Here is an 18,730-nt window from a genome sequence, read left to right on the forward strand (position 1 = left end):
GTGCATCTATGCATGGATTTTCATGCATTAAATGCACCAAGGAATCTGTTCAGACTTGAGCTAAAGACACAATAGAGATTCAATGGAACAATTTAATCTTTTAGCTGGGAAATTGCCCATTCAAGAAAAATATTATTCGTAATGCTTGTATACAGGATGGGTTGCAGGGAGCATCACAAACATGTAAATTCCATCAGTAACGAGAATACTAACAAAATTTACCACAATCCTTATCTACGGCTTTAGCGGACTTTAATTTTTTGAGATAAAACCAAGTTGGAGGTAGGGTGTTGAGGTGTTCTCCTCGGCAAGGATGGACCAAAGCAGAATCCGAACACGACCGATTAAATTGCTGGAGGCATTGAAGAATCCACGGTAATCGTTAGGGTGGAAGAGGGAGATGGTAATCTCTTCATCCAGGTCATGGACACTGATTATGAACTCCTTGTTCCGGACAGGGTTTAGGGCTTTATTCACGACTCTAGTCCGGGACTTATACTTGCCAATCCAAAGCTTGACATAGAAGGTCTCTACGGAATCCTTCATAGGAAAATCCTTAGCGTCTAATATGTACACATATAAAGCCTCATCTCTGTAACTTCTGTTTTTACTTCTTTTGCCATTTGTAAGTGACCGAAAGCAAAAGAGTGCTCTAAAGAATGTTTGGGCCAGATAGAGAAGTAGGGAGAGGGGTGCTTTTGTACATATGAAGTGTCTGTTTTTCGTAGGACATAAAAGGAAAAGTGTAACTTTACTGTTAATGAGCAACATAGCAACAACGTGGAGTCGTGGACATGAAAGAAAGTAACACGATGGCAAAAGATTCCACCGCTCGAGAGAGAGAGAGAGAGAGAGAGGAAAACGACTATCAAGACTCTATAGTCGGTTCGCTTGCAGTTGTAGAGACATGAATGCTGAGTCATTGAAACATTCTTTTTTTCTTTTGACATTCGTTACAATACTACAGTAAAAGACTCCATTGCTCTGTTATGCATGCAGTATTATGGGGCATGTAGGAAGAAAGGAATGCGTGCATTTTTTAGAACAAGGAAATATCCTTTGAGACATAGGTAGAGGGTATTTTAGGAATTTTTAAAAATATCAGTCACGTGATGTCACATGTGAATGGAGTGTGATGGAAAGTTAATGGCAAGGGATATTTTAGACAATTGTCAGAAAACTTAAGGGTACTTTAAGACAATATGTAAACAGTAAGGGTAGAGTTACGTTGATCAAATCCATCTTAGCTAATCTGCCCACCTATTACCTTTCCACCTTTAGAATCCTAGTGAAAATCGCAAAGCAATTAGAAAAGTTGATGAGGGATTATTTATGGGAGCCATGGGATGAAAAGAAAGATCATTTGGTGAAGTGGGAACAGGTGTGTAAACTAAAGGAGCAAGGAGGCTCGAGAATTGGAAACCTAATTAAGAGGAATACAGCTCTCTTAGGAAAGTGGTTATTGAGATTTCCCTTAGAGGAAGACAAATTGTGGCATAAGATCATTAAAAGCTTTCATGGTATTGTGGAGAATGGCTGGGATGCAAAACTGGCGCCTCACACTTCTGCAATTTCCCCTTGGAAGGCAATCTCTGAGGTACTACCTACCTTTTTAAATTCTATCCGTTATGATTGGGATGTGGGAACAAAGTCGTATTTTGGGAAGACTTTTGGCTTGGTGATCTACCACTCAAACAACAATTCCTTGTACCATACTCTCTAACAAACCTCAAGAACGAACCAATCTCTAGGATCAGCAGGCCTTCATCACGCGGTTTAAATTGGGACTTCGGGTTTAGAAGGGGGTTGAGGGACAATGAGTGTGAATCCCTTATCCTCTTACTCTCTCTCTCTCTCTTTGATCAAAATCTCTTGGGTGGTAGAGTTTGGTACCCCTCCCCTGATGGTGACTTCTCCTATGCTTCTTTCTTTAACCTCCTTAGTAGTTCAGAACCCTTGGTAAATCTCCCGGTGAGAGAAATTTGGTACAAACCCATACCCCCTAAGGTATAGGCTCTATGTTGGGAAAGTTTCCTCAAGAAGTTAAACACCTGTGACGTGCTACAGAAAAGAAGGCCAAATAATTGCCTCTCTCCTCATGCGTGTCTCCTTTGCAAGGCCAGTGGTGAGACCCTTCCTCTTTTACTACTTTCTTGTTTGTTTTTAACTTGTATTTGGGACTACTGCTGCTCTCTTTTTGGTTGCAGATGGGTACCCCCTTAGGATGTAGCTAGCTTATTTAACTCCAGTTTCTTAAGGCAACAGAAGAAAAGCGGAGGATGTCTATGGAAAATCACAAGAGCAACCTTGGTATGGACCATTTGAGAGGAGTGAAACCAAAGAATCTTAAAAGAAAAGAGTAGGTCAATGGAGGAAGTGATTGGATACATAAGGATCAGATCTGCACATTGGGCTTAAACATTGGAGTTGTTCAAAGATGTTTCCACAAATGACTTATTATGAAATGGCCTAACGTGGTACAAACAGATATACACTATACCTATTCACGGGCCGGGCCGGGTCGGGTTCGAGCTGGGCTTTGCCTCTACATTAACAAATAAGTTTAGGCCTGAGCTTGAGCCCAACCCGACCATCAGGCCTAGGTCTTGAGCCCGAGCCCAAGCTTGACCCTCATATAAAGCTCGAAGCCCGGGCCCGAACCTGAGCCTGGTTAGAAATTTGGAAAAAAAAGATTTTTTCCTTTTTAATTCAATTAAAAGCTGTTTTATTTATACTAAAAGACCTCAAAACCTAAAAAGTAATGAAAAGTCTCATTATTACTTGAAAAAAGAGAAGAAAAATATTATATATATGCTTTTTTATTATATAAAATATATTTTTATTAATATAATACATTATTAAGTCGGACTCGGGCCGGGCTTTTTTGAGAAAGCCCAAGCCCGACCCGAAAGAAGTGGGGCCCAAGCCTGCATGCTTGAAATCTTGTCCAAGCCCGACTTAGATTGGGCCGGCCCGGCCTGTTGGGTTGGGCTACCCGGCCCATGAACAGGTCTAATATACACAAAGAACAATGATAATGGAATGGAAACCTCCAAGGCCAAACAAACTGAAATTAAATTTTGATGGGAGCTCCTTTGGTAATCTGGGGAGGGCGGGTATAGGGGGAGTTTTCAGAAACCATCAAAGTGCAGTTGTGGCCTTATTCTTTGGGCCAATTGGATTTGGCGACTCGGTTAAGGCTGAGACAATGGCTCTCTTACAAGGACTAAAACTGGCAACACAGATGGGTGTTAGAGAGCTTGAAGTGGAAGGAGTTTCCGTGTTGGTTATTTCTTGGGCAAAACAATTTATTTCAGCTCCTTAGAAATATAAATTATCCTTAAGGGAAATTGACTACCTTGCAAAAAGTTGTAACACTAGCTTTGGATGGGTAAAATGAACAACAAATGGATTGGCATATGTTCTCGCAAAATAGGGAGTGGACAGATCTACTCTATTTTGGGCAATGTTGTAATGTGTAATAGTAAAAAGGGGGCATGGTAATTAGGGCAGCCAATCTGGTTTCTGCTGTGTATTCTCTCCTGGAGAGAGAGAGACGAGAGAGAAGAGAAGAGAGAGGAGAAGAGAAAGGAGAGAGATCTGATTGAGGGTCAAAAACTATAGCTGGCGGCACCCAACTTGTTATTTATATTCACTTAATATAAAAGGATAAGAAGTTACAAGTATGCCCTGGTGGCACTTCCTAATAACAAAGAAATAAAAAAGAAAGAAAAGAAACTAGCTGACAACATACTAACAATAACTGCAGAGTAGCAAATAAATAAGCTTCACAACACTCCCCTTCAAGTTGGGCTGTATATGTCTATCATGCCCAACTTGTCACACAACTCATTGTGCCACTAGTATGGAAGTCCTTTTGTGAGGACATCAACAAGTTATTCCTTGGAGTTGACATAAGGGATGCAAATTTCTCTTTTTTCCAATTTTTCCCTTATGAAGTGTTTGTCCACTTCAGTGTGCTTGGTCCTCTCATGTAGGACATGATTGCTGGCGATGTTTATGGCTGCCTTGTTGTCACAGTAAAGAGACATAGGATTATGAACAACAATTTCAAGCTCCCCTAGAAGGTTTTTTAGCCAAAGAACTTCAACCACCCCATGTGCCATAGCTTTGTATTCCGCTTCAACACTTACCTTGATACCACACTTTGTTTTTTGCTTTTCCAGGTCACTAGGTTTCCTCCCATAGATGTGCAATACCCACTTGTGGATTTTCTGTCATCCACAACACTTGCCCAATCAGCATCTGTAAAGACTTCCACCTTTAGATGATTATATTTACTGAATAGTAGACCTATTCCTTTATACTTTTTTAAGTATCTAAGAACTCTTTCTGCTGCCTCCATGTGAGGTTTCTTAGGAGAGTGCATGAATTGGCTCAGGACCCCAGTTGAATAGGCAATGTTTGGATGGGTCATGGACAAATAAATCAACTTCCCCACTAACCTTTGGAATTGTTTCACATCTTTCAGAGGTTCACTATCATAGTTACCAATTTATGATCAACATCCATAGGAATATTTGTTGGCCTTGCACCTAACTTGCCTGTGTCTTGTAACAGATCAATGGTGTACTTCCTTTGAGAAATGAAGATGCCTCTTTTTGAGCAGGCAACTTCAATTCCAAGAACATACTTTAGAGGGCCTAGATCTTTCACTTGAAATTTAGATGCAAGGAATTGTTTCAACTATTGTATTTCTGAACTCTAATTTCCTGTAATGATGATATCATCCACATACACTATCAAAACAACAACTTGTTCCTGACATCTCTTCACAAAGAGTGTGTGATCGGACTAACATTGCTTGAACCCTACTTGCTGAACTGCCATATGAAACTTACTGAACCAATCTCTAGGAGATTGTTTTAAACCATAAAGAGACTTTCTCAGCTTGCACACCTTATTTTCACTTCCCTTGGCATAAAATCCCTGGAGTTGAACCATGTACACTTCCTCCTCTTGGTCACCATTTAAAAAGGCATTCTTAATGTCCAATTGATGCAATTCCCAGTCAAGGTTAGCAGCTAATGATAGAAGAACTTGAATCGAGTTCATCTTAGCTATTGGAGCAAATGTCTCATCATAGTCAACCCCGTCAACTTGATTGTACCCCTTGGATACTAATCTTGCTTTGTACCTTTCAGGTATCCCGTCCGCCTTGTGTTTAACTGTAAACACCCACTTACACCCCATTGGGTCTTTCCCCCTTAGAAGATCCACCAATTCCCAAGTTTGATTTTTATGGAGGGCATTAATCTCCTCCTTCATAGCATCTGTTCATTCAGGGTATTTTAAGGTTTCTGCAACATTTCTGGGTATAGGGATGCAATCAACTACAGATAGGAAGGTTCGGTATGAGGGGGAAATGTGATCATAGGAAGCATAATGGGTAATAGGGTGTTTGGTAGTGCTTGACCTGACTCCCTTTCTTTGAGCAATAGGAATGTCAAGGTCATCCACAATAGGAACAAGGGTATCAATAGGTGCAATAGGGTTTGGACTTACCTCTTGGGAGTCTGACGGTGTCGGATGCTCAATGTTTGGTAGCTCCACATCTCTGTCACATTGCTGATTTCTACGACGTGTATGTTGGAAGACACGAAAGGGGGAAAGGTCTGGAATAGAAGGAAGAGAGACTTGGAGGACTTGAACTTGCTTATCCTCTTCCACACTACTCTCCCCCTGAGGAGAAGCAAGAAAGAACGGTTCAGACTCAAAGAAGGACACATCCATAGAGACAAAAAACTTATGATTAACGGGATCAAAGCACCGGTACCCCTTTTGAGAGGAGGGATACCCTAGAAAGATACAAGGAATGGACCAAGGGTCTAACTTACCCCGAGATGAAGACAAATCATTGACAAAGGCACAAAAACCAAAGACTCTCAAGGGAATGGAAAATAAAGGGGACTGAGGGAGCAACAACTGATGAGGGGCCATGTAGTTCAGCACTCTAGAGGGCATGTGATTGATGACATAAGCAATTCCAAGTATAGCATCCATCCAAATCATTTTTGGAACATTCATGTGTAACATCATCCCTCAAGTTACCTCAAGGAGGTGTCTGTTTTTTCTTTCTGATTGGAGGCAAAGAACTCATTGAATAGATCTATTGGAGGCAAAGAACTCATTGAGCTCACCATGGAAATATTCCTTCGCATTATTTGATTGAAAGATCTGTATTTCAACATGGAACTGTGTAAACACCATCCTCTGGAAGTCATTCACAATCTTTGGAACTTCATCTTTGCTACGCATGGGGAATACCCATGTATAGCGGGAGAAATCATCGATCAATGTGATCAAGTACTTATACCCGCCCTTAGAGATTATAATAGTAGGCCCCCCATACATCAAAATACACAATATGAAAAGGAAAACTGGATCTTTTATTACTTGAATGAAAAGTTGTTTTACATTGTTTGCTCAATTGACATGTTTGACACTGGAAATCTGACACTGAACATGACTTAAATAAAATCGGAAACAAAGACTTCACTATTTCAAATGAAACATGACCTAACCTACTATGCCACAAAAAATTTGACTCTTATTTGACTGACTATATGAATTCGAGGACGACACCGAGAGACCATCTTTATTGTCGAGAATGTAGAGACCATCCTCTAGGATTCCTCTACCAATTGTCCTTCCAGAAATTAGATCCTGAAAAACACATGAACCAGGAAAAAATGTTACACTATAGTTTAAAGAGTTTGTAATACTATTGATTGAAAGCAAATTTATAGGAAGTTGGGGGACATGCAACATACTATTCAAGTTAAGGCCATGGGGAAGGGATATTGATTCTTGGCCTACAATGGAGGAGAATGATTCATCTGCAAGCCTCACTTTATCCCTTCTTAACAAAAGGCTCTAAGTTTGAGACAAGTTTGGCTCACCGGTCATGTGGTTAGAGGCCCCTGAGTCAATGATCTAAGGGGAATCAGTGGTAGTGGTGACATGGAATGTAGAGCCGCATTACTTAATGTAGATGCAAATGAAGTAGTACTAGTAACTGAACTATCCATCTGTCGCAAAGTCCTACCATATGACTCCAAGTGATCTCTGAAGGAATTCATGATATCTTCCTTGGGGTCAGAACTAGTAAAGTGGTCACGTGTAGTACCAACAAACTGAGTATCTTGGGTTGCCACATGTGCTGTATTCGACTTCTTCTGACCTTGCACTTTACCTTGTTCTTGGTTCTTCACTGCCCACTTGGGCTTCTCGTGAATGTCCCAACATGTGTATGTCTCGTGCGCCAACAGTGGGTACAAAACAACTTGTCTTTATCATCAACCTTCTTGGAGTCACTTTTCTTTCCCATATTGTTACTACCCATTGCAGCCAATGCCACCTATTTTTCCCCCTTAGTTGTAACCGTCACACTCTGCCTACTTTCTTCAGATTGAACAATGGCATATACCTCTTTAACCGAAGGACACTCTTTGCTTCCTAAGGTCTGAACTCTCAATGGTTCATAAGCAGGGTTTAGTCTCAACAAGAATGCAATAACCTATTGCTGAGAAACTAACTTCTTATAGGCCTTAGCATCATCATCATGTTTCCATTCTATAGCCTGATAGTGATCCAATTCTTTCCATACTGAAGTAAGGGCTGAGTAATAGGCAGACAAACTACGATTCCCCTGTTTACAGGTTGAGGATTCAGCTTGCAACTGGTAAATCTTGGCATAATGCCTTTGGTGGACTGGCAGTTCCTACTAGAGGTTTTGAGGAAGTGTGGGTTTGGGGAAAGATGGTGTAGTTGGATGATTGGTTGTGTTAGCTCTTGTCACTATTCCATCCTAGTAAACGGGGTGGTGAGGGATTTTTTTTTCAACTAGTAGGGGAATCATTCAGGGGAACCCACTTTCACCCTTCCTCTTTACCTTGGTAGCTGATGTGTTTAGTTGAATTATCACTAGGGATGATAGGGAAAATGTGATATGGGTTTGGAGAGTAGGCACAAACCAAATTCCAGTCACTCACCTTTAGTTTGCAGATGACTTGATGATCTTCTGTGAGGGAGTTTTCGGTGAGAAGGTGGAAAATTTGAAAGAATTGATCACAGTTTTTGAAGGAGTTTCTAATTTGAAAATCAATCTAGGAAAAAGCTGCATAGCCAGAGTAAATTTAGTTTTTGAGGAGGTTGAGGCGATTATAGGCCGTCTTGAGTGCTCCATTTCCTCTTGGCCTTTGTCTTACTTAGGGCTTCCGTTGGGAGAAAACCCTAGGGAGAGTAGGTTCTGGACCCCAGTCTTGGAGAAGCTAGAAAAGAGACTAGCTGTTTGGGAGAAAAATTATCTCTTTGGGTGGGGGGATCACTTTGATAAAAGCTACCCTTATGAATCTACCTACCTATTATCTCTCTGTCTTTAGGATACTGTCTAGGGAAGCGAAGAAGTTGGAAAAATTGATGAGAAATTTTCTGTGGGAACCGGGAGAAGGTAAAAAAGACCATTTAATTAAGTGGGGGGTTGTGGGTAGAAGCAAAGAGGAGGGAGGATTAGGGCTCAGGAATGTGCTTAAAAAGAACTCAGCTTTGTTAGGGAAGTGGTTGTGGAGATGGCGTTTGGAGTGGGATAGACTCTGGCACGAAGTAGTGAAGAGTATTCATGGATGTTCAGAGAGTGGTTGGGATGCTGGTGCATCAAGGAGGGCTAACCTAGCCACACCTTGGAAAGCAATTCACAAAGTTCTTCCGCAGTTCCTTAACTGTGTCAGGTATGATGCTTGTTTAGGTAATTCTATTCGGTTTTGGGAGGACATTTGGGTTGGAGATCTCCCTTTGAAAGACCTTTTTCCTTCATTGTACTCTGTTTCCTTGTATAAAAATGAGGTGATCTCAAAATTCTTTCCGTCGAATTTATCCTTACCAACTTTGTCTTGGGATTTTGGTTTCTGTAGAGGATTAAGGGATGAGGGAATTGAGTGTTTGTCTACTCTTCTATGCCTCTCATCAGAGTTTCCCTTTCAAAGAAGTCTGGTGTAGGCCGGTCCCCCCAAGGTTATGGCTTTGTGTTGGGAAGTGTGGCATGGTAAAGTAAACACGATGGACAACATACAAAAGAGAAGACCCGTCCTTTGTATTTCACCAAACTGGTGCATTCTTTGCAGATCTCATGGTGAGGATTGTAATCATCTATTTTTATCTTGTAGTGTCACTGCAGAGCTCTGGGCTTGGCTTCTATCTTTGTTTGGGTCTAGTTGGGATATGCCAGCAGAAGTAAGCACAATCTTTAACCCTTCTTTCTTCTCTTGGCCCCATAAAAGAGGAAGGAAAAAGTGGAGATGCTCACGAGCAGCATTATTATGGACAGTATGGGAAGAAAGGAATGCCAGAATCTTCCAAGAAAAAAGAAGAAGCAGTCAAACCTTAAAGGACTGCATTTTGTCCAGGTCTTTACATTGGTTAAAGACTCTAGAATTATTTAACCATTTTACTTTTGCTGATTGTTGGAAGGATTGGAAGTTGGTAGCAAGCTGTTCCTCCTACAAGGGAAGGGCAGTGACTAGCTGGGTCCCCCCTCCTCTTGGTTCTTTGAAGCTGAATTTTGATGGGAGTAGCCAGGGTAACCCGGGTCCCTCTGGGATGGGAGGTGTACTGAGGAACGAGGCTGGAGGGGTTGTCTTAATCTACTCTGGCCCTTTAGGAGTTGGGAACTCTACCCGGGCAGAACTGCTAGCTGCAATACAAGGAATACTTCTTGCAAAAGAAGTGGGCGTGGAGCAGCTTCTGATTGAAGGAGACTCTAAGACAGTGGTGGACTGGTTAAATAATCCGAAGGATGTCACTTGGGGCTACAAAAATGAGTTACAGAAATTCAAATGACTGACAAGAAATATGTCTATAACAGTACAATGGGTTGGGAGATCAGTTAATGCTTTTACTGATGTCTTGGCAAAACAAGGGATAAATAGGGAAACATTGTTCTGGGCACAATTGTAACTATTGTTTTAATTTCAACATTCATCTTTTCTCTGTTGTAGTTTGTGTATTTGCTGTTTGGAGAGGCTGCTTCTTGCGCCTCTAAGGGGATCTTCTTGTTTCTATTCATTATTTTAATGGAATTGGTGTTATTTATATAAAAAAAGGTCCTTTCTAGACCAGAATTATGCTCTGATACCATATTCTCTCCTGGAGAGAGAGAGAGATGAGAGAGAAGAGAAGAGAGAGGAGAAGAGAAGGGAGAGAGAGATCCAATTGGGGGTCAAAAACTATAGCTGGCGGCACCCAGCTTGTTATTTATATTCACTTAATATAAAAGGATAAGAAGTTACAAGTATGCCCCTGGCGGCACTCCTAATAACAAACAAATAAAAAAGAAAGAAAAGAAACTAGCTGACAGCATACTAACAACAACTGCAGAGTAACAAATAAATAAGCTTCACAACATGCTGTATTTGGGATACTGTGTAGCAAGGATCTGTAAACTTTTTTCAAGCATTAATAAATAACTCATTTTGCTGATAAAAAAACAGTAAGGATAGAGTTAGTCAATTTCCTAAACCATAGGGGTACTTTAAGAAATTTGACCTTATGAATGGAGTTACTTATGCTTCAAGCAAGGTGTTAAAAATTTCAGAGGATGCTGAAGAAGGTTCAAAACGATTCCTGGGAAAGACTACAAATGTTTTTGGGAGGGGTGAGTACAAACGATACATAACAAAATACACCTATGCTAATGGGGAGTGTTTTGGGATTTGGGATCTGACATGATTCTATCCAAGAAAATCTAAGAGCTCATTCGATTCTGGAGAAATTGAGTGTAGACCCTAGAACTAATGAAAGTCTAAGAGCTGTTTCCTCCTATTCTCATCTTGGTAAGGTTGAGGAAGTTTTGATTTTGTGTTTAGGGGTAGAGAAAGAGCTTATTGATGACATATCCTTCAACCATAGTACCTCAGAATACCAGTCCGCTATGATGGAGGTAGGCTTCACCGATTCCTTCTTGTTCTCAGAGTTTGATAAGGGGAAGAGTTTTGAGAATAAACAATCGAAGAAGTCGGGGGATGCTCTTACCATGACGTTGTGTACAGGCCAGACTCTAGCTTTGATTCCTGATGATGATGGGGGAAGAATAGAAGAGGGGCTCCACCCCTCAAGCTCAGAAAGGACAGAGGGAAAATTAGATGAGGGGTTTCACTCTGTGATGTTTAGCCCTGAACTTGTAGATTGGGGTGGAGAGAAAGGATGGGTATCTCTTCTTCCAAGGTTTACTAAAGGAAGAGACCTTATCGAACATGACCTTTATTGAGGAAGAAAAACCTAGGAAGATGATGATTCTTCTGATGAAGCTGAGAGTTGCCTTGGTGTAAATAAAATAAAAAAATTCATCAAAAAAAAAATAAAGAAAAAGAAAACAGAAGTAACTGCTCTCTCAACAATAGAATCTCTTGGGTTGCAATTCAAAGGTGAAGACATCCATTCTATGTGAATTTATTGACATGACAGAGGTGGAAGAAGTGGAATGGGTAATTAACTATAGAAGGGTGGAGAAAGAGAGATTGCTTGAATCATGATTCAACTTCAAATTCAATTCCATGTTGGAATGGCTTGAATTGTTACTTGAGTAAAACAACCCCCCAGGGTTCTAGGCACTGATGTCTAGTGGTCTTATGAAATTTTATGATAATTTTAATGCTGCTTCCTTTTCATGAAATGTAATTTGAATAGTAGAATAGGTGCTTTTAGTGTGCATAACTTGTCTCATTTTCCATCTTGAGTTGGTTTACTGATCACTTGTATGAGATGGCTGACCATCTATCTGATTCTGAAAATTTTGATTTCAAGCCTATATTTTCACACCACTTCTACTTACGGTATACTCATAGATATGGTAGAATAAGCAGCCTAAGTTCCAGTTTTTAGAGTTTAAATTTCTTCTGTAACAGGTAACCAAGCTTCATGAGGAGTTCTTTCTTCCAGGAGAAGTCATTTTGGATCAAGGAAATGTAGTAGATCAACTTTATTTTGTCTGCCATGGTGTGCTGGTATAAATCACTATCTTATAACAACTGCTACATTTATCATTTTACGTAACCAACAGCTCAAGTCTTAAAATTCATTCATTTATGTTCAGCTTTTTTTGGTTGTTTTATAAACAACTGGATGATGTCTGTCTTCCATAAGTTATATGGCATATCTTTTACCTAGAATCACCCTCAATAGTATAAATAAACAAAATTATTTCATCATTTGCACATGCAAAATTATGTAAAATGGATGTTCATATCAAACAAAATTTGAGCCTTTTCCAATGTTTTGGAAACTGGACTGGGTGGTTGAACCAGTTGAACCATGACTGGGGCCTTGGCTGGTTCAGTCACACACACCAAGAAATCTAATTGTTAAAAACCCCATGAAAACCAGCTGACTGATAGGCCCCAATTAACCTTACGAAAGGTCAACAATCAGCTAAGGGGGGGGGGGAATAATTGAACAATTAATCACATGAGGGCAATTATAGCTGGAGGGAATAAGGAGAGTCTTGGGGCATTTATAGTTATGTCAGTTATGAAAAAAGAAGAGTTTTTGGGCATTTATAACTAGGCCAGCTGGGCATTTATAGAGGGAGTCAGTTATGCTATCAGAAGAGTATAAGAAGGGGCTTTGGGGGATAGGGGGGTTATGTTTTTCTTCGAGTAAAGAATACTGTGAGTGTTTGGGAGAGCCGACGGTCTCTCGAAGAACCGGCCAACTGTTAATGTTTTCTGCTGAATGAATACTAGTTTCTTTTGTTGATGTTCGAGTGTGTGAGCGCTGCTGTAAGTTTGTGAACTGCATGTCAAATTTCTGGGTCATATCAATGGTATCAGAGCACGTCTTTCCTCGGCCATGGTGACAGCTAAGGAAGTGACATCGCAGGTGGAGGGTTTCGAAGAACGCCTGTCTTCTCTGCATTCTGGATTTCGTTTGGAGATGGATGGATTATGCAATGAGTTTCAATGACTCGATCCAGATAAGGTAGCTACTGGACTTTCGAAGATCTCGTCCCTAGAGAACTCGATACAATCTTTGGAAAGAGGTGTTCAAGATCTGGTGAGACGATTTGATTTGTTGCTTCAGCAATAGGCCTATTCAGCTCCTTTGTCTACAACTGACATGGCTTCTCCTTTAGTCGCATCGAGTCGTGCGGCTGACAAAGGGAAGAGTGCAGCTTTCCGGACGTCTTCTTCAATGTCAGTCCCGGAACATACTTCTGCTTCACTTCCTCGGAAGTTGGAGTTACCTATCTTTGATGGGGAAAATCCTGACGGTTGGTTTTTCCGCGTGGAATGCTATTTTGAGAGTATTGGCTTGCTTCCGGTAGAGCGACTGTGAGCTGCAGTTGTCTGTTTAGAGGGCGATGCATTGGCATGGTATTACTAGGAAGATGGTCGGCGACCTTTTCGTGGTTGGACAGAATTCAAAGAGCTCCTCCTTGAACGCTTTCGATCGACTCAGGAGGGTAATTTATAGGAGCATCTCTTCTCGTTACATCAGTCTTCTATTGTTAAGGAATATCGTTGCCAATTCGAGGTGCTCTCTGCTCCCCTATGAGACCTGCCGGTAATCAGTCCGAATGAGAGCAAGTGTTTTGGGCTGATAGAAAACTCCAGTTATTGGGATGAATCAGAGTCCTGATGTAGGGATTATAATGGGCACTTGGCAGCACTGACATCAGCCAAGGAACTAAGTTTTGCTGGAAAACTATTCACTAATACAGCAAGAGGCTGTTGGGTTGGAGGAAGAGGCTTCAATTCTATAGGTGGTTTTAGTTGGAAGTGGTCTAACAATGCAACACATGGGAATGAGTCCATCTCCCTGGGGCACCATTTCACTCCAATGGCTCCAATTCATCATGCAAAGGCATTAATCTAATCAATACCTGTACATCGGTGACTAATGGCCAGCCAACCCTTGTGGGTGAGAGATGCAACAACTCTCATGAGTTCATTTGTATGCTTGATATAGAGAACAAATGCTACCACCTACGCCGCCACAAGGAGTATCTTATCATCCTAGCAACTGTTAGTGGGATGATCCTTTGCACAACTTTGGCTGTTGTAATTTGGTTGCTTGCATACAGGAGGAGCAAGAGGCGCAGAAGGTCTCGCAAAGCATCTAATCCATCAACATCTGCATCAGTTACCCCATCATGGAAAGTCTTCAGCAATGAGGAGCTGATGCCAATTACAAAGAATTTCAGTGAAGGTAACCGTCTTGTTGGAAATGCCAAGATTGGTGGCACATATAGAGGGCTTTTACCTGATGGAACAAGGGTAGCAGTCAAGAGATTGAAAAGGTCTAGCTTTCAAAGAAAGAAGGAATTTTATTTAGAGACTGGAAGAGTTGCAAAGCTCCATTATCCTGCTGTCGTGCGCGGTGTGCGTCCATCCACTATGCCTGGAGTTACTGGTGTTAGACAGTTTTGTATGCCCTTAGCTTCAATCCGATTTGATGTACTTTTGTTATTTAGTGTAAATAAATAAAGTGAATGTTTGATTCATGTTGTTTGGTATAATTCTGTGTAAGACCCTAAAACTGGACACTTAGAGAGACTCGTGCTAGTTTTAAATGTTCACAGCCGATTGGATAAGTTTGGGGAGATTTATCCTGCCAAGGTTGATATTGGTGTGCCACCAAGTGTTGGGATGGCCTGTCTCGGCCACCAGGGTAAGACCCAAGTCACATGCAGTATGGGATTATTCGAATCCTTGAACCAGACCAGATTTCCAGTATTGCCCTGTACCTTGGAGACAAATGGACAAAATTGGAAAGTTTCACTTGACCCCTAGACTCGATTATGACACCACTAGGTGTCGGATCGGGCTATCTTTGATATGCCAATTAGTGAGATCCTCAACGGGGATCAAAACTTGGGTATGTTGGGACAGTCTGAGAATTCATCTGAGTGAGTGATCATAGTGACAGGATCAACCCCTTTGTCGGACAAAGGTAATGATCGGGAATGCACTCTCTCTGATGGAAACCAAATTGCCGGCAGTTGATTTCAATCGTTGGAATTTTGTTTTGCAAAATTAATATATACATATATATTTGTACGGTTTCAAAGTGTTTGCAAATGGTTTTAATTCATGGGATCCATGTGAGTGGAGAGTGCGACATGTTCCTTGCAGCCGAGGGAGAGGTCCTCTCTTGTCGGGCAGTGCTTGATCATTAAGGGTTGAGAGGTTAAGTGTAAGACCATTTAGGATAGTACCTGATGGGCTAATCTTGCACCTGCACACAGTCCCTGGGTTTTTATAAGATGACTTGGCTTAGGGACCACCTAATGTAAGTGTTGGGCCCATAGGGTCCATGTGATGGGCTCAGGGGTTCACTGAGCTTTTTCAGTGAATTCGGCTGGGCCTTGTAAACGCTGGGCCGAACCCATATGGCTGGTGTGTAGATCAGTGCTTGGGTCCCACGCCATACAAAGAAGCCCAACTGGGCAGCAGATTGGAAACTAGTTAAAGCACTGAACATTTAATGGGCCAAAAGCCCATTTCAAGTTGGGCTTATATGATCACCCATCTATGGGGCGAATCTGAGATTAATGTTAGCAAAAGGATTGGGCCTTTAACCTTATCCACTCTGGGAGACCAAATTCAAATCAGATTTGAATCTGGTAAACTCCTGATAAGATTAGGAGTAAGCTAACTTAATCTGCAGATAGGATTAAGATCATCCCCTATCCAAATACTGATTTGGATTGGGATAACTCCTAATTAGGAGGTTTCTTAATCAAGAAGAAAAGAGGAAAAACCCTAGGGGAAAAATATCAGATTTCGAACCAAGGGTTGTAAGCAAGAAAGCATCCTGCGAATTGAGATTAGATCTCATTCACACTCCAAAGAGAAGAGAAGCAATTCAGCCATCTTTGTCCCAGGAGTTCTCTTTCAGCCGCCGCCATTACTTCTTGCAAGATTTGATCTTTGCAGAAGAAAGAAATCAAGAAATCATTTCTTGACATCAGTTTTGCAGAAAAGACTAAAAAAGATTTGGTGCTCAGAGTTTCCAGAGGGTTCTTGAGAAGGATCCAGTGTGTAGGACGCACTCTGCTGGTTCCGTTCCACCCACAACTGTGTCATCTTCAACAGGAGCGGATCTTGGTGTCCTCTTTGGGCGTGAAACTAACTTTGGGAGATATTGCTTCTCCGGATCAGGTATAATCCTCCATTTTCCTTTTGGTTCAGATCTGGCTCGATTATGGTTCAAGTAGGATCATTGAAAATTGTATTCTAAATTTAGGGAATGCGATTCTCAGTTGGGAGAAGGTAGGAAAATTTTTGAAATTCGCCCACCCATTCCGCTATCTTTTTGGCGTCCATAAGATGGATTCTACCATTCTTCAACTGGTTGGAAGTGCTTATTCATTGGCAGGACCTGCCTGATGTTGAAGATTCTTGGGAGCCTTTTGATTTGCTTCGAGACCAGTTTCTTCATTTTAACCTTGAGGACAAGGTTAGACTTTGGCGGCGGGTAATGATAGGCCCCAATTTACCTTACGTATGCCAGGAAGAGGAAAGGTCAACAATCAGCTAAGGGGGGGGGGAATAATTGAACAATTAATCACATGAGGGCAATTATAGTTGGAGGGAATAAGGAGAGTCTTGGGGCATTTATAGCTATGTCAATTATGAAAAAAGAAGAGTTTTGGGCATTTACAACTAGGCCAGGTGGGCATTTATAGAGGGAGTCAGTTATGCTATCAGAAGAGTATAAGAAGTGGCTTTGGGGGATAGGGGGGGTATGTTTTCTTTGAGTAAAGAATATTGTGAGTGTTTGGGAGAGCCGACGGTCTCTCGAAGAACCGACCAACTGTTAATGTTTTCTGCTGAATGAATACTAGTTTCTTTTGTTGATGTTCGAGTGTGTGAACGCTGCTGTAAGTCTGTGAACTGCGTGTCAAATTTCTGGGTCATATCACTGACCAACCGATTTAACTAGAAAACTGGTGAACTGGTCCTGGTTTCATTAAACTGTCTGGGTGATTGAGTTATTGAAATTTTAAAATGTGCAACAAGACTTGAACCCATGACCTCTTTTCATGTTTTGCTTAATTTATCATTAGTCCACCACTTTGTGTTAATTAATGACACTTTATTGTATATATATTACTCTATTATATATGTATTTTAAAAAAATGTAAAGTAAGAGACTTGAACCCTGGTCATTTGCATTAAAAATTAAGAAACTTGCTATCCATCCATCATATTTAAGTATAATAAAAGTTGTAAAATATATTATATATTGTATTTATTTGACCTGTAGTATATAAACATATATGCTACATCATCACGGTTCGACCCCAGTTGAACCTCTGACCTGTGAACCTCTCCCTTCCGGTTCTATGTCCGGTCCGGTTTTTTGAACTTGGTCTTTTCTTCTCAAAACTCAGGTCTTTCCATATTTAATTAAAATTTTAACCTATATAGATTCCATTTTAGTATGATTTGTTAAAACAGATGTTTTACGCATTTTAAAAGCATCAACGCTACAAAATATACCTAGAAATGACCATGTGATACCTGTTGTTGTATGGGGTATGTCATGTCCAACACCAGTACGCTTGGCATGTACTGGTATCTTGGTATCATAGAATAAATGATCATATATGAGGACATTTTTTCACTATATCTATTCTGTTCACAGTATATTTGTGATTTATCTCCATTTGTCAACCTCACTGTATATGCGTTTCTGCATTTTTCAACAGTTTGTACTGATGCAAGATGTTTCCATGTACAGGAGGAGGTAGGCATAGGGGAAAATGGAACAGAAGACACCATTTCGATTCTAAAACCTAATAGCACATTTGGGGAGGTTTCGATTCTTTGCAACATTCCTCAGCCTTACATAGTTAGAGTGTGTGAACTCTGTAGGCTCCTGCGACTTGATAAACAATCATTCATGAATATTCTACAGATATACTTTTTTGACGGGCGGACAATTTTGAACAACCTTGTTGAGGTTAGCCATGTATAATTGTAGTTAATCCCATTTTCCTTTTAGTACTTTTTAGCACTTCCTATGTAGTTGAAGTTCTTAGAAATGCATACAATGCATTTGGCAATATATATGTAATGCATTGTTAAATCTATTCTATCTGTTTATTATTTATTTACAGAATTATTTTTATTGCAAATAAGATTTTTTTCATTTATAATATTCTCATTGATAGAAGTAACTATATATTATATTTCTAACAGCATGTCAATTGATAGGGAAAAGAATCCAATCTTCGGATGAAGCAAATTAAATCTGACATAACATTTCACATTGGAAGGCAAGAAGCTGAGCTTGCTTTGAGGGTGAATAATGCTGTTTATCATGGAGACTTGTACCAGCTGAGGAGTTTAATCCATGCAGGAGCAAATCCCAATAAGACAGATTATGATGGAAGGTCACCTTTGGTAAGAATTTCATCTATGGATATTCTTAATAATTCATCCATTTAGTATTTTTTTTTTCATTGTGCAATTGAAAATGAAAACTGAAGCATCCTTTTGTTTTATATAAGAAGAAAACGAGTCCAACAATTTCTTAATTGTATAATAAGAAAAATAAGGAAGAAGAAGAGGGAAAGAGCTGTTCAGGAGAAAGAAGAAGAAATTGGAAGAAAAGAAGAGGAGAGAAGAAATTGTATCTCTCACTTCCTTAATCCCTTTATATATGTGCTGGAATAAGTATAAGAGAAATTACATGGGTGCCCCTG

General features: G+C 40.5%; 1 protein-coding gene across 3 annotated transcripts in view; it reads left to right on the plus strand.

Moving 5' to 3' along the window:
• Window positions 1-18,730, plus strand: part of LOC148864001 (potassium channel SKOR-like) — a 61,722-nt gene that overhangs the window by 13,111 nt on the left and 29,881 nt on the right. For 2 of the 3 annotated variants that reach the window (XM_088981474.1, XM_088981476.1), the window contains exons 8-10: window positions 11,922-12,020; window positions 17,764-17,985; window positions 18,240-18,428. In XM_088981474.1, coding sequence (XP_088837600.1) covers window positions 11,922-12,020; window positions 17,764-17,985; window positions 18,240-18,428 — 510 coding nt within the window. The remainder of the gene's footprint in view (window positions 1-11,921; window positions 12,021-17,763; window positions 17,986-18,239; window positions 18,429-18,730) is intronic. The other variant, XM_088981477.1, reaches the window with a different exon arrangement.

This window comes from Nelumbo lutea, chromosome 3, assembly GCF_056320005.1.
Source record: "Nelumbo lutea isolate HS-2025 chromosome 3, American lotus-T2T, whole genome shotgun sequence".
Taxonomy (NCBI): Eukaryota; Viridiplantae; Streptophyta; class Magnoliopsida; order Proteales; family Nelumbonaceae; genus Nelumbo; species Nelumbo lutea.